At 36.4% G+C, this 23,067-nt stretch overlaps 1 protein-coding gene across 2 annotated transcripts in view; it reads left to right on the top strand.

Annotated features, from left to right (window-relative positions):
• The first annotated feature begins 88 nt into the window (after nt 1–88).
• Nucleotides 89–23,067, top strand: part of FAM174A (family with sequence similarity 174 member A) — a 37,990-nt gene continuing 15,011 nt past the window's right edge. The window contains exon 1 of one of the 2 annotated variants that reach the window (XM_039221243.1): nt 89–734. In XM_039221243.1, the coding sequence (XP_039077174.1) occupies nt 295–734 (440 nt within the window). In that variant the 5' untranslated portion in view covers nt 89–294. The remainder of the gene's footprint in view (nt 735–23,067) is intronic. The other variant, XM_039221242.1, reaches the window with a different exon arrangement.

Here is a 23,067-nt window from a genome sequence, read left to right on the forward strand (position 1 = left end):
CCTCTCCTGACAGAGCGCGTGCGCAGACTACTAGGCGCGCCTGACGTCATTGAACGCGCCCCTACTTGTTAGCAACCTAAAGCGTCCGTAGTATCACTGGCTGCTGAGATGTACGAACTTCCGGTTCTCCTGGCAGCTGCCGCTGCTACTGCTGCTGCCCTTACCACCTGCCACGGCTGGGCCTCAGTTCAGGATTTAGTCACTTCTTCGTTCTCCACTGCGCCCATGGTTCCTCCTGGAGCCAGGGCGGCGGGCCCGGAGGCTCCCGCGTGGTGAGAGGCCAGTCCGGGGACGATGAAGGCCCCGCACTGCAGGTGCTGCCTCAGTCACCTCCTGGCCTCTGCCTTCCTGCTGCTACTACTGCTGCCAGGTTTGGGAGGGCCTTTGGGTGTGCTGCTGCAGGCAGCCAAGGTCGCGCCGGACCCTGGGCCTCCGGGCCGCGGGCCGCGGACCCAGTCGCCCCTGCCTCCGGGCCCCACCGCCGCCCAGCCCCCGGGCCGCGCTCCTGCAGAAGCTGCAGGGCCGAGGGGCTCTGAGGGCGGCAATGGCAGCAGCCCCCGAACGGGACTTGAGGCAGAAGACTCGGGAGGGAAGGCCGGGGAAGAAGACTCATTGGGTGGCAGCCTTGCTGTGAGCCCCAACCCCGGCGACAAGCCTATGACCCAGAGGGCCCTGACCGTGTTGATGGTGGTGAGCGGCGCGGTGCTGGTGTACTTCGTCGTCAGGACCGTCAGGTGAGGCAAGGCCTCAGTGAGTTCCTCTGCAAGCCTAAGATTGGCTGCCTGGTGACCTAGCAATGAAGATTTCTTTGACCTGGTGTTGTCCCTCCCTGTCCCCGATATAAAGTGTGCATGTCGGAGTGAGATCATGATGGTTGTCTTTAAAACCCTATAAGAAGTTAAACCACCAAATAATTACTCCCTTTCGCTTATAAATTATAAATTAATACTCCACCTCTAAATCTCTACCTTGCTCAAAGGGCATGCTTTCCTTTTAGGAAGTAATCTTGTATTTGACCACACTATCTAGTAATACGTATCTCTTTCTATATATTGTGTACTTTGTCATTTTGCCTGTCAGAATGCAGACTTCTTAAGGGCAGGATTCCTGTTTAGTAACATCTGTGAGTCCTAGAGTTCTTTATACGGTACTGTTACTTACTAGAAAATCATTATTAGATTTGGGATAATAGTACAGAAAGACCTTATGAATGTTTTATTTTATATATATAATTTAAAAGAAGAAAAGTTATTCCTTACCAGCATTTTCTTGTTTATTGGTCTTTAATCTGTCATGTAAGTAATTTGGTTATACTATATGAAATTTCCTACATTCCATTGTTTTGACCTGGAAAAGTAACAGTTTTGTATGGTTCAGTCATATGTCATATGCCCCATTAATCAGAAACATTTAGCATTCATTTTGCATGGCACAAAGTATTTCAGTGCACAGTGTTATTAGTTGCAGGATGAGATATTGTTAAAGGGGAAAAAAGAGAGAAAAAATTTAAAACAAAGAGTGGAATTTACAATCCTGGATTATCGTTAGACCCTGTGGGACACTAATGTGGGACATTAGATAAATCAGTTTTCCATCTTTTATTCCATGGAAGTTTTGACTATTATGATTGATGCCATAAAACAATTTACTTCGGTAATAAAAGAATGTATCAAATTAGGGTTATTGATAATGATAAATGTCACCAACTGGATTGTATCACTCCTTTTATACTTTATAAGGCACTAAGTAGAATAATAAGTGGCAATCAGTCTTCTACTTTTATTCATAATCTGGTACTTAAAACATAATGACCTGTTCTACTTAATAAGATTGACTTAGAACAAATCTATAAGAAGACTTATAAGGTTGAAAATCTATAATAAGGTTATTAAAGTGGTTTGGTTGGGACTATCTCTCTGAGGAGTTGACTTGCAGAGCCAAGACTTCACTATATGAAAGATCCATCCAAGAAAAGAGCTAAGGGAGCACTGTCTAAATACTTTTTACCTCTTGTGGAGTTTTGGTGTAGTATTAAAAGAAAAAAATAAAAAGACTAGTGTCTGAGAAGGTTATTAAAATTCTCTTCCTTTTTTCAAGTTCATTCCTTTGTGAACCTGTTTTCTTTATATATTTCAACCGAGCACGTTGGGAATGATTGCAGGAGAAAATATGAAAACCTGGCTGTTTATCTTCTTCTTTGTAGTTCTGTTTGTTTAAGCCTAACATTAAGGGGATTTGAAAAAGTCTACCTGGGCCATTTTTTTCACTTTTTTTGATTTTCTTTCTGACAGTATATTTTTCATAAAAAAGTTATGTTAACATGTAATGGATTTATTTTAAATGATATTTTAAAGTTTCTTAGGTTTAATTAACATAATAAATATTGATATGCATAGTTTACATAAATATAAAGTTCTTTGGAGTACTGCGTAATTTTTAAGAATGTAGAAGACCAAAACATTTGAGAACCCCTGGAGTAAATCCCATTATCTGAGGTGGGTACTATTGGTTCACAAAGCCAGTGAATCCAGGTCCACTTTCTGTTAAAGTGGAAGTAAGAAAATATTCATGAGGTGTTAAAGTCATATTACCACCAAACTGAGACTTTGTTTTTGATATAAAGATTAGAAGATTTTGATATAAAGATTGAAGCAGAAATTATTTTTCTGTTATTTAATGCTATGTATGTAGTTCCTATACAAATCCAGAGTATCCTGAGTATTATATTTCTTATACTTGTAAATTATGGGCCCAGTGATAACTTTTTGGGATGATCTGTATGTTTTTATTTTGCTTCTATAATTAGCTTTTCTAATCTTATATATAAATATTATGTATAAATCTTATATATAAATGTTTATTGCCATTTATTTTCTGGCTTCATTTCTGTAAATTTTAGAAGAGTACAAACTTTTCAGTATGATTCTATTGGATGACTCACTAACATACTGTACGTTCAAGGCCACATTGTGAACTATAGCTTAGAAAAACTGCACTCTTTAACCAGCACCTAATATATTCATTCAGTTCAAGTCTTAAAATTAGTTGGCTACCTGATGTCCAAAGCTTGACTGCTGCTTACAGTGTTTGGGCAAGGTTCAGAACTCATATATTTGCTTTCAGATTATGGGATGAAATTATTTATTTTGGCGAATGCTCATTTTGGCTCCCTATTCTAAACGTATTTGTCACAGCACACCAGCACTTGTTTATTTGTGTCAGGGGAAAGTATGGGCAAAAATCACTTCCCTAACTCTTATCAGGTAATGTTTTTGAGGAGAATATTTTACTTGTAAAATACTTGAGCTCCATGAAATTTCCAAATTGTTTTGTTTTAATCTAATTTAGTTATAATGAATATATGACTAGAAATGATATTTAATTTGAACCTGAAAATGTTCCAAAGAACAGTTAGATTATCTCAGTAGATGCTGAAAAATGTATACAAAGAGTAGGCTTCCTAGTATTAAAAATATGTAGTTTCTATGATAAGAGGCTCCTTGTATGTCTTATCCTCACCTATATCCCAAGTGCTAAACATTATGTACAACCTATGATAGGCACTGTATAGTAGTTGTCTAATGAATGAGTTTTCTTAATTTTTTTATATTGTTATAGATGGTGAAGATTTAGCAATTTATTGGTAATTGCTTCTTATTGATAGAATAAACAGGAATGACTATCTCAGTTAATACTTAGATTTCCTTCCTCTCTGTAGGACATTCTTCTCACAGTAAAATCTATAAAGCAAGAAAAAATTGTAGGGTCATTTTTTAGCATGTAGGTTGATTATTATAAATAATTATTATAAGCAATTTTGGTATAACTTTGTGAAGAATGGTCCTTGCCTTAAAAGCAGGAAATTATATGTTTTTTTCATGCCATGGCATTGATACATTTTCATTTTGTATTCTGTATGGTATATTAGGAGACCTAGGCTTAGATTCCAATCGTGACACTTTCTTCCTCTCTGATCTTTAGCAAGTCACTTGACCTTTCAGTTTAAGATCTCATGAATAATGGGGAAGAAACCTACTTTATATAGTAGAGGTGAGCATGAAATTTAGTATCCTGGTCTTTATTTAGGCAGTCAGTATTTATTCAACTGCTCAGAACTGGGCACTGGGGATCTCTTGTGAGCAAAATAGACATTTCTGACTCCGTGGTACTTATAGACTAGAGGAGCAGAGAGATACTATTCAAACAGTCGTTATAGATAATAAAGAATGTACAGTATGCTTTGAAAAGTAATAAAAGGCAAGAACTATTGATACTTAGTATCTAGTAAATACACAATATTAACTTAATTTTAATGGTTCCTACACCAATAAGCTAAGACATAAAATTAGTTGTCTTTAAACAAAACTTACTTTGTAACTGAAATATTGTTTTTGAAATTTTACTTGTCATCATGATAGCTAACGTTTGTTGCCTATTTATGTACCAGATTCAATGCCACATACTTCATGGGCATTTTCAATTTAATACCTGCAAAAACCTCCAAAGTAAGTGACACTATTTTTGTACAGGAAAAGATATTGAGGCTCAGTAAGGTTAAATAATTTGTCCAAGGACACATGGATGGGCTTTGGCAAAACTGCATTGAAACCTAGCTTTGTCTGAACTTTTCCACCATGCCTAGTTACCATCCTGCTTCCTGTGACTACTTAAAGTAACCAATTTAATGTAATATCGCATAAAAGAATGGCTAGCTTATATATAAGGATGGCTAGGACAAAAAACAAGTGAATATTATATGCTTATTACCTTTCTGTTTAAAAACATAGTGGTTTTTGTGAATATTAAAAGTCTCAAATTTTATTTTTAAAAAGTGAGTTAACCTTAGCATTTATTGATATAGTGATATTATCACTAATTACCTGTGCCAAGCTTAAATAATTTAATATCCTACCTCAACTCCCTACTTCCCTTCCCTCCTCCAAGGTTTTCTTGATTTGCTAGACACACTCCTGGAGTAGTGTTATTTTACAGCAACTTCTCTTAATCTGATCATACATATTTCTACCTCAGTTCCTTATGGATCAGTTCATTATTGAATTATGAGTGCGGGATTGATAATGATATCTTTCCCATCTGGTTACTTAACAAGAAGCTCTGTTTCAGAATTAATTCATTTTCTTTTATTCCCAGAAGACATATGGTTTTAGTACCACTTGGAAAATCGTAAGATATCAATAGAAATCACTCATTTTAAGCAAAAACAGGGGATACTTTGACTATTTAACATCTATATATTTACTCACTGCCATTTATTTGGTAAATACTCTTGAGCACTTACAGTATGCCAGTAGTGGGCCCTGTGGTGAGCATTAGCAGCAATCAAGATACGAAAAGCCTCTGCCTTTTTGGAGCTTACATTCTATGTGTTGCTGCATACTTGGAAAGTGGAGTTTTCTCAACAAGTGCAAATAGTTCTGGTTTGACATCATTTGTTCAGCTAGGTAGTATATACTGAGTGTTTTGTATAAAAGCTCAGATCTTGGAAATATATTTAACAAGTATACATTCTTAAAGAATTGATATTCTTTGCACATATGAAACTTAACTTTCCCAAAATATTTAGCCATACACTTAAAATATTATAAAATGTTAATTTGGCTTTAAGGTCAAATGCCAAGATGTCAAGATGATAATGTATCAGTGATATACAAATCTGATATGTCCAGGATCATTGTGAAATGAAGTTGATGGAGAACTCAGAAATTCTGTGAGAACAGAGGCAATTTACTTATTTTTCATCTAGGACTAAGATAGTTTTTGCACCCAGATATTTAATAAATGGAATAATTTTGACAGACTGAGAAAATGAGTGTTTAGTTATGGAAATAGTTATTAGGTTTCTCAAAAGAAATAACACTCCCCCTTCCCCCATAAAGAAAGAAATGACATCCTTCATCTATCTCTTTATGCATACTTTTCCTTTCCTGCTTCCTTCTAATATTAAAGGATTAAGTTACTGCTTGTATCACATAATATTTTGGTTAAAATAATATCCATGAAACCTGCTTTCATGAAACAGCCCTGGCTAACTTAAACTAGAAGGGATTTTTTTTTTTTTTTTAATCTCAAAAAGTCACAGAGTAACTGAAGTATCAGGTTTTGGTAATAGGTAGGAACTAAAAGCAGCTTAGGAGGTAAGAGCTCAAAAGAGAAGTTTTTCCCTAAAGTATAGATATGCAGTGCTTTTCAGTTTTTTTGTCCCTCATCTCAGGAATTGACTTCTATGGAAGGAGAAGTAAATCTGGCCTATCTTTGGTAGAGATGGTAGGAATTCTACTTATCTCTCCAGACTATGTTTATCATGGTAGAGATACTACCAATAAGAGAATGTGAGTGCAAACAGTAAAAGGATGCAGTCACCACAAACAACAGATGTTTACCTCCCTGATCCATCTTTGTTCCAGGTTTCAAGGAGGAACATAAATTGCTCATACCCATCTTTCTAGATATTTTTTAATCCAGCAGTTTAAAATTTGTTTAATGGTTATTTATTTTTGAGAGAGAGAGAGAGAGAGAAAGAAAAAGAAAGCGTGAGCCAGGGCGGAGCAGAGAGAGGGAGACATAGAATCTGAAGCAGGCTGCGGGCTCTGTGCTGACTGATGCAGGGCTTGAATTCACGAGCTGTAACATCATGACTTGAGCCAAAGTCAGACGCTTAACCAGTTGAACCACCCAGACGCCCCTAATCCAGCAGTTTAAAGTGCCAGTTTTCATGCCCGGCTCAAAACGTGTACTGTAGTTTGACCACCAGTCTGTAAAGTCACTAATTACCTTCAAATTACCAAGTAGTTTTTTTTTTTTTTTTTTAATGTTTATTTATTTTTGAGAGACACACAGAGCCTGAGCCGGGGAGGAGCAGAGAGAGAGAGACGGAGAGACAGAGAGAGGCAGAATCTGAAACAGGCTCCAGGCTCTGAATGGTCAGCACAGAGCCCAACAAGGGGCTCGAACTCACAAACCATGAGATCATGACCTGAGCTGAAGTTGGATCCCCAACTGACTTAGCCACCCAGGCAACCCCCAAGTGTTCTTTATTTTACCAGGAGAGTCTTTATTCTGAACAGTTGGGCTGTATTTGTTATCATTTAATTCTTGAGTTATTTTCCCTCTCCTGACTTCTGTTTCATTATGCTATCATTATCCCATTTCATTGTAGCCTGATGAGAAGTCAGATTCCTTGAGTTCTAGTAGTAGCTTTATATGTGAGTATACTTGGTGTATATCCTTGGGCGAGTTAAATGGCAGCCCTACAGTTTAGCTTAGGTGTTGTAAAATAGAGAAAATGATAGTATTTACCAGAAAAGATTGTTGGAAGAATCTCTACAAAATACTTAGCACAGTTCCTGGCATATAATAACTGCTTAATGAATTTTAGTAGTGATAATGACTATTCTTGTTCTTCTTTCATTATTCTTTTCTGATCTCTTCCACTTGTCTTTTCTGTTTTCTTTTGTAATAATCTTGGCTTTAGGGAATGCTTTTAAAACTATTTCTTTACTCTGTTTTTTCGTGATAACAGGATTTTCTATATTTAAGCAATGCTTATCAGGTATGCAGTTCTTGAGGGTAAAAGCAATGAGGTTAATTTGCTCTGAGGGATATCTGGGTCAGGGCAGTGCTTCTCAAACTTTTCCATCTTATGCCACACTTAGAAATTAATATCCATGTGGGGTAAATGCTTGAGACTATCTACCCTGATCTGTGTCCTCCTTGAACCCTGTTAGCAACCCAGGATTTGAGGGTATTTTTGTTTTGGCACATGAGTAAACCATTTGCATACGTGGCACTGTGGTTGGGGTGTGTTTGTAAAATATGATGTATGTGGACTCTGCAGAGAAGTGGTCAGGCAAGTTATTATATGGGCCACCTTTAAATCTAGCCAAATCATTTCATGATAAGTTTGAGTGACTGTTATGTCACTTTATAAACTCTTCTGGATATTGGATCTTAAAGGATAACTGAGATGATATTGTTTCTCAGGGAGCTTAACATCTAGGGGAGAGTAGATGCTTTGTGTGATAATAAATTGAACTTTGAGGGATATGTGACAAGAGATCAAGTTAGTTGGTGGAGGTTGCTTGGGAATCTCATTCCCATAGAGAGAAGTATTCGGACGGTCACGTAAAACAGGAAAAATTTGTATAGAAGGCTGAAATCATTATTCCTAATCAACTTTAATGATCTAGAAACTTTCCCTATAACCGAATCTACTTGGATATGCTTTGGTCACTCTTAACAATCTTGGCTACACTGTCAGGGAGAAGTATTGACTAGAAGAGAGAGAGGAGTATTCATTTAAGAATATAATATTGAAGTATATTCAGATATTAGTAGTAGAAAAAGAGCCAGTAGAAAAAGAAATAGTGAAGTTAAAGGAAAGGAAGGTCCTTCAGAAGTCATGGAAACAAAGAATCTAATAAAACCCATGTGGAGAGGGGAGAGATACCCTCCACTGAAATGTCCCTATTTTTACACCTTTCGTTTTCTCCTCTGGTTGCTGCAGTCTGGTTTCTACTTCTACCACTCTCAAAGTGCCCTTGCAGGGGATAATTAATAACCTTATCACATCAGTTCATGGACACTTTCCTGTCTTTCCTGTAGCAGTCAATATTTTATCTCTTAGTTCATCTTCTGATTTTCTTAACTCAGTGTTTATTCTCCATGTTATCCATGAACTTATTTCTCTAAGCGCTCTCCTTCCTGCTCTTAGGGTTCTTTTACACTTCTAATCTCCTGGAGAAGAGTCTGTCTTATTCAAATATATTCCCAAAAGGCCCCACCCAGTTCCTGGAAGACAAAGACTTTATTAAATGTTTGTAGAAGAGAATGACTTTAACCTTTTCTATATTTGGGAATTCTCTAGGTCCTTTCCTTAACTCTGCAGTTTGACGGCCTATGTGTTCTCAGTGATCCATCAAAAATTCACTTCTTTAAATATCCCCTCTAAGCTATTAATTGCCTTATGAGTTTCCATCATATATACCAGCCAACTTTTACTGGATGTATAATTCAGACTTAGAAGGTTGAAACTTGTAACCATCATTTTCCCCTCACTGTTCCCTCCATTGTTCACTAAAGGTAGATGGTATCACCATATACAGTTGCTTGGACTCGAAACCTGAACTATGCCAAGTCTCCCTTTTGTTTACCTTCTACATCCACTCATACAGTTTCATTTTCTAAATAGCTCTTGACTGCATTCCCACTGGGCCATCTCCACTGATATCACATTCCTTTAGGCTCATATTATTTGACTATTGTGGTACTACTCTAATTTGTCTCTTCCCTCCCAAGTATGTCTGTCTTTCAACCTACATTCTAAACAGCTAGTGTTCCTTCTGAAGTGTAGATCCGATCATTCTCTGCTTTTAATTTGTGCTTTATGGTTCTGCAGTATGGTAGCCAACTACATGTGGCTTTTTAAAAACTTAAGTTAGAATTAAATTTAGGTTGTTAGATTCACTAGCCATATTTCAAGAGCTCAATAATCACATGAGTCTCTTAGCTACCATATTGAACTGCACAGTATAGGATATTTTCATCATTTCAGGAAGTTCTGTTAGGCATTGTTATTCTATGGCATCTGAGGGGATAAGGTTCATTTTAGCTAAGCTTAGTATGTAAGGTCCTCTCCAATCTTTTCTTCATCATTTTCCCTGTATATCTTGTATTCTAGTCTCAAATAGGCCATATATTTATGGAAATGCATTTTTCAACCAAAGAGATTGCATACATTCTTTGTTTTATCTAATGCTTCTTTCAAGATGTAAATAAAACATCAGCTGTATCAAAAAACCTTTGTGGGGCCAGATCCTTTTGTTGTCCTAGTTCATTCAGGGTTCTATAACAAAGGTACCGCATACTAAGTGGCTTATAAACAACAGACATTTGTTTCTCACTATTCTTGTTGCTGGAAGTCCAGCATTGTGGTACTGACATTTTTAGTATCTGATGAGAGCTTAGTTTTTGATTCATAAACAGTGTCTCTTAGCTGATTTTATTGATTCGTTATTTTAATTTTTTTTACTGTTTATTTGTTTTTTGAGAGACAGAGTGTGAATGGGGAAGGGCCAGACAGAGTCGGAGACCCAGGATCAAAAGCAGGCTCCAGGCTCTGAGCTGTCAGCACAGAGCCCAGCATTGGGCTAGAACTCACAGACTGTGAGATCATGACCTGAGTTGAAGTCAGACACTTAACTGACTCAGCCACTCAGGTGCCAACTTCACATATTTTCTATACTTGAAGAGCTGTGGACTCAGGATCTGTGGTTGTGCAGAAAAGTCAGCTGGGGCCATTTAAAATACATAAATTATTTGTATATATTTACCCAAGATAATATTCATTATATATATCTAAGATAAATGCAGTAACCAGGATGAGTTGTAATAAGTGTAACTGGGAGATGGATTTGCTGGTAACTAAGAAAGTTTGGATTTGGGACAAACAGTCGAAACTGGATTGAGAAGCATCTAGTTAATTATAATAGAGTTTTTCTGAAAATAAAATAATCAACAAATACGAATTATGAAACTGTAGTACTAATATTCAGGTGGTATATACCAGTACACTCCACCAGTATACATGGACCAGTTGTTACATCCATTGTCTTGATTGGTTGATTCTTATGTCTTGGCAGTTGTTAAATACCTGAATATCTAGAATACAACCTGTGCTTTCCCTTCTCTTCAAAGTTTGAATTTTGTCCATTGCCCTTGTTGGTATTTATCTTCTATATTACAGCATTTTCCTTTAACTTTATTTTTGATAAACTGTCAAATTTGTGTTTTAAAATTATTTTACTTTGTCTTTTCTCAAATATGAGAAAGACAATAAAAAGTTAAAATTGGGTTGAAAGGTACGTCTTGATAAGTTGCATTGCTCAGTATGATATAAAACATAGCATGAAAAATACCTCAATCATAAATTTGGAATCTTATAGTAATTGAAATCATTTTCTTAAGAAATCATTTTCTTAAGAAATCATTTATGTTTTTCTGGGGCAACTATTTATTTCGGTTCAGATCATGATCTCATGGTTCGTGAATTCGAGCCCTACGTCAGGCTTTGTATTGGAAGCACGGAGCCTGCTTGAGATTCTCTCTCTCCGCCACTCACTCCACCTCCACTGCTGCAGTTCCTCTCTCTCAAAGTAAATAAATAAAACATTTTAAAATAAAAAGCATAATTTAGGTTTTTCCTAGTTATTTTTCAGAGATATTTACTGTTAATTTCTTTCATACTATTTTTTTTTTCCTGTAACAATAAATAAGCATAGACTTGGCAAGTCTCAGAATAACATGAAGATACTGAGTCTTCTTAAGAGTTAATGTGGCCAAACTTTGATGGGGCCAAACTGTGTTATGTTTTTCTAAAGTAAAAATATTAAAGTGTACTGTGGCTTGTCTCTAGTTTATATTATAATTTTATTTATTCACTAATTTTCTCAGTAATATGACAAAAGGTGAAAAATAAACTTTTGTACTAGTTAACATACATACAAATGGGTACATGTGTACTATTCCATGCAGGCTTCTACCCCTCCGGTTAATATGACAAAGTTTTAACTTTCTTTTATTACCCAAGCCTGTAAGCATCAATTTATATTAGCAATACTGGATTTTGAACAATTATAATCCTGTGTTATCAATTACATACTGTTTCTTTTCATTAGGCATGTCAGACTATCAGACACCTTTAGTTTATTTAGACTTATACAGAACTTTTATAAAAAAAATAATGTTTTTTTAATTTGAGAGAGTGCATAAGCACATAAAAGCCGTGGGAAGGGGAAGAGAAGGGAGAGAGGGGGAATCCCAAGCAGGCTTCATGCTGTCAACACGAAGCCCCACATGATGCTCCATCCTATGAGCCATTGGATCATGACTTGAGCTAAAATCAAGAGCTGGATTCTTAACCATCTGAGCCATCCAGACGCTACTATAAAGTTTTTTTTTTTTTTTTTAAATAAGCATTCTATTACTTTATCCTCACCTCTGAAGTAGATGTTTCTACAGATATTGGAGTGCATATGAGAGTCTGAATATTTTAATCGGGGCAACATAGCTTTTGCTGAGGTAATAAACAATCTCAGTTTCTTAGTTTACTGGCTTACTGCAGTAAAAGTTTATTTCTCCCTTATGAAAATGCAGCTGCAGTCTTGGGCTATACTCCAGGACAGTTGTCCTCTGTGTAGCAAGTCAGCAGTTTGGCTGACTTTGATCTTAGGGTTTTGCCCTTTTAACCTGAGCCCTCCACAGTTGTTAGAGCTTGGTAAAAAAGAGACTAAAGAATGCCCAGGGGCTTTGACTGTCTCAGCCTGGGGAGTAGCCTAACTGTGTGAAGAGCTGGGAAATGAGAGAGAGAGAGAGATGAGAGAGAGATCCAGATACAGATTTGGTGAGCCCTAATGTCTGCCGTATGAAGTGATATACAAAGGTCATAGAGCTAGAAAGTGTCCAAGTTCCTGCAGAATCCATAGTTTGAATTCTATTTTTGGCGTTCCTTCTATATTGCTCAGCAAGTTTTTGAAGTGATTGATTGATCACTTTTTCAATGGGATGAATTTGTATTTTACAGAACAGGAAAACAAGTTCTTAATGATACTGAAAATAAAAAGCAATTAAATAATGCTTTTGCAGTTAGCTTATTAGCCTCTATTATTTCCTGATGTTTTCTTACCAGTATTAAACATTATAGTGGATGCACATTGATCCTCATTGGAAAATTATCCTTTTTTTTTTTTTTCCTATCCTAACTCTTGAGAAAGAGTTCATCTCCATCAAGCTTCAAATTGCCTCATGTTTGCTTTTGCACAGTTGCATGTGTTTTCTTCTACATTGACTCCTTAAGGTAGATATTCTGATTGGCTTATATTTAGGGGCTAGGCCACATCATAGGTCACAGTCCCCTCTAGAGATGGACTGACAGCCCTTAGAAAAAGTATCTATCCCAGGCTTGTTTTAGTTGTGGCTGAGAGTAGGGGACTTTGCACAGTAGAATGTACCATTAACCATTGTTACTCATTCAAAAGAGCTTGTAGGCAAAGTAATTTTTCTTAGCATGGGGACAGCAGACATGGCAGGTCTCATGATAGCAAGCCTTGTTCTAATATTAGAGCTCCATCTTTTTTAGTGGTAGAGACTGGCTATACTTCAACTGAAACTTAGGACTCTGAGGAGTCCAGTTTAAAAACTGTTGTGTTCATGAGTTTGGGCTGCTGAATCTCTGAGGAGAATAAAGGAAAAGGTTATGATGATCTGGATGGAGCTGAGACTACTGAGTTACTGGAAAAAAGCAAGGGTACAATGAAAGTGAAAAGTTTTTGTGGGCTTTTTTTGTGGCACTGACTTTTTTTGAAAACTAGTAAGAAAAAAGGCGATTAATTTATTCAGAATGGAGGGATTGGTAATAGAACCTGCCTAATAGATTGTTAAAAAGAAGAACATCAGAAGGAAATAAGATTGGCAGCCTATCTCAGAGAAGGTGCCCTGATCAGTTACGAAGTTTTTACCTGTAGGTAATAAAATGCCAGTTAAAATTGACTTTAACATAAAGACATATTTTGGTGGTGTTGTTATGTGCTTATGAATATGAACAGGCTCAGACTTGGTTCGGTGATTTTATGAGAGTATCAAGAATTCTGGTTTTTTCTATCCTTGTCTCTTAAGATGGCTACCTCAGCTTTAAGCAGTCTGTTCTCACACAGTAGTGTTTCAAACAGGAGAAAAGAAGGTGGCCTGAACAGAAGTCTTCTCTTCCTATGTTATTTTTTTTTTTACCACAGAAAAAAAATCTTTCCCAGAAACCACACTGCTAGAGTCATCCCCTTCTATCCCATTTGTCTAAACTGCTTTATCTGCTCAGCCCTAGACAATGCCTGGCAAAAGGAAAATTATATTTTCATGATTGGTTTACACCAATTATTATGGTCCTTATATATCACTTAGGGCTGGGCCCAATTGCTCTCTAAACAAAATCATGATTCGGTTAAAGTAAGGTTTCCTTTTAGATAAACACAAAGCAGATTCTGCTCCTGTGATCAGAACTAAGAGTTGGCCTTACCAAAACATGAATATACTTGTTAATGCAAGTAGCTACTGGGTTATTAGTTTTTACTGCAAAAGGATGAACCAGAAAATACAGTTCACAAAATAATATGTTCATTTTGGTATAGTGTTAGATCATTATATTAGGGATCAGAAGACTGTTTTGGTAACTGATTTTGTGACCTTGTTTAAAATTACTTTGATTCATTAGGAAGACAGTCTTGCTTACAATGTTTAAGATTCCAGACTCAGGATTCAAATTGTCTGTGTTTGAATCCTAGCTCTACCATTTACACTCTCAAGTTTAATTTTTTCCAAGCCCTGCTTTTCTATGTATAAAATGAAGATACTGGGGTACCTGGGTGGCTCAGTTGGTTAAGTGACTCAGTGACTGACCAGCTCAGGTCATGATCTCATGGTTTGTGGGTTTGAGCCCTGTGTCCGGCTCTGTGCTGACAGCCAGCTCAGAGCCTGGAGCCTGTTTTGGATTCTGTGTCTCCCTCTCTCTCTGACCGTCCCCTGCTCACTCTGTCTCTCTCTCTCAGAAATAAATAAACATTAAAAAAAAAAAAATGAAGGTACTTACAGGATTGTTATGAGGATTATATCAGGAAATCCTTGTAAGCTGTGTAGCTCAGTGCCTGCCTGTTATATGTGCAGACTAGATAAATATTAAAGTTATTAGTAATTTTATATGTTTAAAGTTGCAATTGTAATATGTTTTGGGGTTTTCACTCTATTTTTTGATATCTCTTCACACCTCTCTCTGTCCATATAACATTTGACCTTCTAAAATACCTATGATCAGCAAGAGGATAGGACTGACAAGGTTATTAGAGATAAGATGGGAGCTGGGGAGCTTGTGAGAGAAATCCGCTGGAGGGGTTGGTCTTAGAGTAGGAGGTGAAGTAGGATGAACTTTGGGAATGCTGAGTTGTAAATGGTACTTTAACGTTAGTTGGGAAATAATTCCATGCTGAATTCTTAGAAGTGGAGGTCAGAAGAATTTATCAAGCCTCACATCCCAAGCTTTAGTGCCAGGAAAGGATAATCCATGTAAAGACCAAGACAAGAAATGGAGAAGGGAGCTATGTGCTATGCACTTTACTACAGGAGACGTCCTAGCTAAGCTATATGATATTTATTTAGGATTTATTTCACCTGTGGCTATCTACCGTTATAACATCAAATAGGAGACAAGTCTAAACACAGGAACTAACTGTATGTGCTGAATTACAGGGGGCTGGATGAGAAGGATCTGTAAGAGAAAATAGTGCAGTATCCTAAACAAGATGAACATGCCTTTGATCTTTTTTAACTTTTGGGTGTTAGCAGTGAACATTTTACTGGGGATGAAGAATGACAAGATACTTTGTGGAGGGAATCTTCTTTTTAGTGCTGCACTTGGTCAAGGTCATGATAGTTACAGAGTTTGGTAGCCGATAGGCCAATAGAGAGGACCCAATTATAATTATGATAGGAAGCCAAAAGAATTTTTAAAAAGTACCATAGTCTGAGAACTTCAACCTGGGGTCAGTTGCTCCCGAGAGCATTATTGTTTAACAGAAAATGGAATAATTGTAATAATCTTGAGACATTTAAAATAGTAGCATTAACTCATTTTATCCTTTGTAGTAGGGCAGGGATATCTTGAGCATTGGATATATCTCCATGCAGAATGCTGACAATTTAAAAGAAAATAAATTAAAAAGTCAATCTGGCTTTTGAAGGAATAAACTTCAACTATTTAGAATCTAAATAAAGTATAACTACATGTTACAGGATGGTAATCTTACATACCCAAACAGTGAAAATGAAACTACTCAGTACAGGACACAAGCTGAATACCAGCAAGTTCTTGTTTGTATAGTGTATGAGAATCACCCAGGCTCGACATCCTAAATGGGTATCTAAGCAGTACTGGAGTGAGTGCATGTTTGATATGTTTAATTATTCTAGTCCTTTTTGTTTGTTTGTTTTGTCCTGAGCCAGAAGGCTGTCATGCGTATTCCGATATTTAAAAATTGGCTAGCTCCTTTAGGTTTTTGTATTTTTTTTTAAGATGATATTTTTCTCAGGCTTCTCTTACCCCAGAGGTAATGATTAACATATAAATTGTACGTTTTATTGTTACACATATAAAATGCAATATATATTGTGAATCTATATATTTTAGTTTAACAGATAGTAGGCATCTGCTTTATGCCATTCCCTATATGCTGTGGTTATAGCGGTGAGCAAAAACAGATTTACTCTCTACTCCCCTGAAATTAAGTCAAGTAGGGAAGACAAACAGTTACACAAAAGAGTATATCAGTATATCATGAATAAATACTTTAAAGGACATGTACCAGGAGCACGATGGAAGCCAGGACTAGGTGGTTATGTGTGACCTAGTTAGGTAGATTAAGGAAGACTTCTCTAAGACTTCTCTGAGCTGGAAGCTGAAACATGAATAGGCATTAACTCAGCAATAGTGTGGCGTAGGGGGAAGAGTATGAGGCCAATGACAGAGTACGTATGGCCATTATGTGGGAATGAGTTAGAAGGCTTTGTGGATCGAGTGCAGAAGGTGAAGCAGAATGTAGAGTAAACAGCAAGGTGAGGCTAGCAAGGTAAATTATGAGGCATCCTATGTCGGACTTTGTAGACCTCATTACACAATCACTACTGCTGAGCTAAAGGAAATTGTTGGAGATTTTAGAGAATGGAGGGAAGGTTAGTGGGGGGCCAGAACCAGATAGAGCCACAGTTATTAAGCTATTTTAATAGTCAAGGCAACTGGTGATAGCAGTGGTGAAGACTATAAATGAATTTCAGTGATTCTCAGGAAGTATAATCAATCAGACTTTGTGATTGTGACAGGAATGGAGGTACACTGAGTAGACTTCTTTGAGGGACTCTGCTGTAGGAAGCATAGCTGACTGACAGCTTCCATCTGCCAAAGCTTTGAATCCATCATTGCATTCATGCCAGAACCATAATTCTTAGGCCTTTTTCAGTCATTGACTGTGTGTAACCAAACCTGGCCATCCTGATTAACAGAGGACTCCCTCCTCTAATGGGCAACTCTTGTGTGAGGACATTCCATTGGCCTGGTCAAAGCTTTCTCAGAATTGCATTACAGTCTACTACTCTTCCTAAGCAATTATGCTTCCTTTCAACTTTCTTTCACAGGTCTTAGGCCTCATTAGTCTTTGTAGGATCTCCTCCTGTTCCCTCCCTCTTCTCCTTCAGAGGCCTTCCCCCTAACAAATCTCCTATACTCTATTAATTTGCTAGAGCTGCCTGCTATAACAGAGTACTACAAAACTGGGTGACTTGAACAACAAAAATGTTTCACCTTACAGTTTTGGAGGCTAGACAATTGAAATCAAGGTTATATTAATAGTCTTGGATCCTTCTGAAGGCTTTGAGGAAATATTCTGAACTGAATGTTTATTTAGCCTCCCTCCATCACCCAAATTCATATGTGACTGTATTTGAAGATGAGATAAAAGTAAAACAAGGTCAAAAGGGCAGTGCCCTTATCCAATAGAGCTGTTGCATCTTATAAGAAAAGGAAGAAGATACCAGAGCTCTCTCCCTGTAAACACAAAGAAGAGGTCATGTGGGCACACAATTAAATAGCAGCTGCCTACAAGCCAAGAGAAGAAGCCTCATAATGAAACCCACCTTGCTCATACCTTGATCTTAGACTTCCCAGCCTCTAAAATGTCAGAGGCCGGCTCCGGCTGGGGTCCAGGGATCCCTGAAGGATGGACCATGTTGGCAAGGGAGGGATGAGAAAGCCAAGAGATTCTTTCTGATCACCAGGCAGGCATCTCTGCTCTGACTGGGGCCCAACTTTATTTTATAATTAAGTGTTTTGTGGAAGGCACAGAAGTGACATTTGCCTTAGACAATGATTTCCATGACAAGCTGATATGTAAGAATCTCCCGGAACATAGATTTATAGAAGACTCCTGCATAACCTTTATCAATAGTGATTGAGGTAGGGAATTTAGATGCTTATCCTATGGGGAAGGAAGGTGTCTTTAGCATACCAGACAATGTTTTTAGCATAAAAAGGGTGAAGTTACTTCTTTGTGCTGAGGGTCAATAGTTTGTTTAAGGCAGAAGTATCAAGAAAAACAGGTCTTTCAGGAAACACAATGTTTGCTCCCATAATCACAAAAGAAGAAGTTCATCAATAGGTTCCTTCACAGGGAGCAATCAGCATATTCAAGGCCAGAATAAGTCACTCACAAATGCTCCAAGCAGAAACAATTGGGGGGAGGGGGGAGGTGGATATCTGTCCTAAACTCCAAATTAGGCTTTTTGACTCAGGGCCAGACTCAATTCTAACTCTTATGTTCTTAGCCCCCTTTATTATGTAAGTCTTGGATCTGCAAGGCCCATAGGAAGAGCCTTTTGACAAGCATCCACAATGCTTTCATTTGGAGTCTCTTTTGAAAAGGCAAGAATATGCTTTTCCTTATGAGCAATCTGTGAGGGGAATATCTGTCCGGTCTGAAATAGTGTAAGCCCTGGTCAATACCAGCAGCCTCATTTCTAACATGAGCCATTAGTAGCAGAAGGAGATACCAGTTTTCATTTCTCATGGCAGGAGCTGTGCAAACGCTACCATTTCCTCTCTGTGACTGTCATCCAGCGAGACCAGGGGGGCTCCCAGCACTAAGAGAGTAACAAATAAGTTTCCATTTGTTTAAGCAGTTAATTTTATGTTATTTCATTATGGCAGCCTGAGCAGAATAATATATGGAAGGTTGTTCCAGATTTCTCTCCTTGGCTCTTCATCTTCATTTGGTATTCTTTCTCTATGCATGTCTGTCTCTAAATTTCATTTTCTTCTTCTTTTTTTGACAAAATCATAATGGATTAGTGCTCATCCTAATGACTTTAACTTAATTGACTGTGTTAAGACTCTTTTCAAATAAAGTCACATTCTCAGGAAGTAGGAGTTAGGATTTCAAGATATGAATTTGGAGGAGACACAGCAGCCCATAACATATCTCTTGTTGGTATCTACTTCTTGAAGAACTTGAAGTAATAGCTGATGGATTGAATTTTGGCAATGGGGGGTAAACATGAGAGACATGTTAGATAAAAGTATTTTTATAATAAGTTATATATCCAGTTGAGTTGGATTTCTTGATAAATCATCGGTAGCTAAAATTGTGACTCACTAATTTTTATTTGTATTATGTTACAGTGGCAAAATAATTAGTTTCAAAATCATTCTTGGTCACTGATTTACTTTTTTGCCAAAATTAGTCAAGACAAAAAAATTTTGTAGTAGCTATACATTTACTTATTAAGAATTACTCTATTAAAATGATTTTTAAAAAGGAGGCACCTGGGTAGCTCAGTCGGTTAAGCATCCTGACTTCGGCTAGGTCATGATCTTGCGGTTTGTGAGTTTGAGACCTGCATCAGGTTCTGGCTGACAGCTCAGAGCTTGGGGCCTGTTTTGGACCCTGTGTCTCCCTCTCTCTTTTCCCATCCCTCTGTCTCTCTCTCTCTCTCTCTCTCTCTCAAAAATAAGCATTAAACAAATTTAAAAAATTACTCTGGTTAATCATTATGTCTCTCATATAGAAAAGTTTGTGTATATAAAATATCCACTAAATAATATATTCCTCAGTTAAGTTTTGAATATGCCGTAAAAGAAATTAAGAAATATTACTTACATTATTCCATACTGAATACCCTACAGGCTTTCATTGAAAAGAAAACAAAAAGAATAAAACCAGATGGGTATTTCAAGTTACATTGATCAGTTTTCTCTTTCATAGAGTAGTAAAATGAAATGGAGTTTTATTCTCTTGTGTTTATTTTATGTGGCCTCATACATTTTTACATAAAATTTTATCAAGCTTACTTTAGTAGTTTAGTTTTATTTTAGTATTGTAGCTTTTACATGTTATTTAAACAGAAATAATTCCTACCAACCTGAGTAAAATAGAATTTTAAAGAATTTGCAAACTATATTAGATAGCTCTTGGAATAATAACTTGATTACCTAGAAGGGATCTGATCAAGATCATTTACCTGTGCATGCCGTGTGATGAGTAAATATCATTCAATATAATCAACCATATTTGCCCTTAATCTTCCATATTTTCCTCTATACATTTATAAAGTCCTTATTTTTTGTTAATTAAGAGCCAACAAATTTTTTTTTCAGATTGCAATATGCATTTACTATATCTATATATTTATGTAATTATTGATACACATAAAGAAGATTGTGTGTCATGAGCTTAAATAAAGCATTCATTTGTGAGAAAAGAATTGTAGCTGTTTAAATTACATTAATTTTAAAACCGCCTTACACCAGTTGTTTAAAGATAAGGTATACTGTATATTAAAAGCTAACGGTAGCCTTTTTACTAAAAATTTATTCTTTTATTTTGTGTATTGTATTTTATGTTCAATTTTTATTATTACTTTAATAGATGGTTTATTAAATATATTTAATTAAATTTATTAATTTAAATTATTAATAACTTAATTTAACAATAAATAATTAATAAATAAATTTATTAGTTTCTTAAATCTGTTTAATTCAATTAAAATTATTGGCTCAATAATTTTAAAGTTTTGCAAGTGTTTTTGACTTACCCTGCGAAAAATCACTGAATATGGATGTATTTGATGTATTTATACCCATGTTGCTGTCACACCCATGTAGCCATCAGTGCCTAGATCTTTAGACTTAGGAAATACTTTTTTGAGGAATTGCATTTCAACTTTAAATTCTATTAAAATAAATTTTATTCTTTAAATTCTCTCCCGCTGTCACCACAGAGCCCAATGCAGTACTCTGTCTCATAAACCATAAGATGATGAACTGAGCTGAAATCAAGAGCCAGATGCTTTAACCAGCTGAGCCACTCAGGTGCCCCAAGATGCTAACTTCTAAATTGAATTGCATTCCCCTGTTTATTTGGTACCTAACAATGTAGTTTCTCTGTAGGTTCCATTTTTTTTAAAAATTGGATTCATGTTTAGAAGATAGCATTTATAGGGGTGCCTGGGTTGCTCAGTCGGTTACGCGTCCAACTTCGGCTCAGGTCATGATCCCACGAACCGTTCGTGGGTTCGAGTCCCGTGTCAGGCTCTGTGCTGACAGTCAGCTCAGAGCCTGGAGCCTGTTTCAAATTCTGTATCTCCCTCTCTCTCTAACCTGCTCATGCTCGTTCGCTCTCTCTCTCTCTCTCTCTCTCTCTCTCTCAGAAATAAATAAAACATTTAAAACTTTTTAAGAAAATAGAAGATAGCATTTATATAAATGATAAAAGGACAGTGAGAGCTAAAATAAATAACAAAGTGCTCATACCAATACAGTCAAACATTTATACTATACAAAGAAGAGAAAATAGCATTATTAGCCACATTGGCTTAGCCACTCATTTAAAGATTTGGAATTAACTCAAGAGACACGAAGACCTTGCGAGTGAAGAAGAATGTCAGCTGAGATTAAAATTTCAAGTCATTAAGGTCTATGTGTCATTCCCTTTTTTAAGACTTGCCAAGGTATCCTGTGACTAACAATGACAAGGTTATTGACATATTAAATAATCTATGACCTGGAAGGATCAAAAATAATTCAAGTGACATTAATTTCTTCTTTACTGAAAATGCCAGAATGTTTGAAAAGCCATATTTTTTAGAAAATTGAGTGAAAGACTGGCAAAAGGTAAGAGGAGAAATTCTAACTCTGAATATCCTTAACTTACACTGCCAAGTTTCTTTACTCACTTTGGTATATTAACTTTTAAACCAAAAGAATGCATGGAAATGTTATTCAGTTAATGTAGTTCAAAAGGGCCATTAGTTATAACAAGTATAACAAGTATAACTCCCTTGTACTTTTCTGTTCTTATTTCCGGGGTTAGTAATTTTATTTTCTTGATATTTCTGTGAATTCCTTTATAATTCTAAATCACAGGTTGGTAGCTATGGCCCATCAGCCACATCTGGTTTCTTGACCTGTTTTTTTAAGACCTGTAAGTCAAGTTTTTTTTTTTTTTTTCTAACATTTTTAAAGGGTTGTAAAAAACTCAACTAACAACAAGAAGAAATTAAGGTGAATATGTGACAAGAGACTGTATGTGATTGCTAGAGTCAATATTTACTATTTGATCCTTTACATAAAAAGTTTAGACCTGATATCTACATGGGTGTGAGTGTGTGTGAATGTGCTTGCACAGATATACATACATACAGACATGCACATATAGATATACTTGTTAATTTAACAACCTAAACATTTAGTTAGTTGTTATAAAAAAAAGACTAGCTTATACTACTTATTGCTATTTTTTAATTTTTACTATTTTTATTGTTTTTAGTTTTATGTTAGTATTAACTCTTACATTGGTTACATTTGTAGTTTTAAATACTATACTCCTTGTTTCCTGTTCCAACATGTTTGGATAGATTTTTGTCCAGGTTAGTATTATTTTCTAAATATTGATCACTGAGACCAGGTACTTTATACTCAGAAGCTAGCACAATGCCTGATGCTTCATAAGATTCAAATATTTCTTGAGTACGTTTGTGTGTATATGTGTGTTGAATCTATATGTGTGAGAAACAGTTTGTCTCTCATGGGATCCCCACTGTCATATTTGCAGAGGCTTGCATAGTTCTTCACAGTTGGCATTGTATATCTTAGTATATCTTTTCACACTACATGATATAAAGTGACTCAGAAACATAAACATATATGTTGTTACTGAAATATCTTGTTTTGTTTTTAACTTCCCATAGAAACTTATGTAAATCATATTTTCTTGTGTATGAATTTGAGGTTATTGCATTGGAAGTGACTTAGGCACTGATTGTAGGGACAGATTTGGATCACTGAGCTAGAATATATCATTCAGACCCTCAAATATTTAAGGAGAATCTTAACCAGAAACTGTTCTACAAAGCAGTAATAGAATGGTGAACAAGCATGTATGGCTGCCCTAATGGGACTTAGTGGAA

This window comes from Hyaena hyaena, unplaced genomic scaffold (genome assembly GCF_003009895.1).
Source record: "Hyaena hyaena isolate Hyena2069 unplaced genomic scaffold, ASM300989v1 scaffold_973, whole genome shotgun sequence".
NCBI lineage: Eukaryota > Metazoa > Chordata > Mammalia > Carnivora > Hyaenidae > Hyaena > Hyaena hyaena.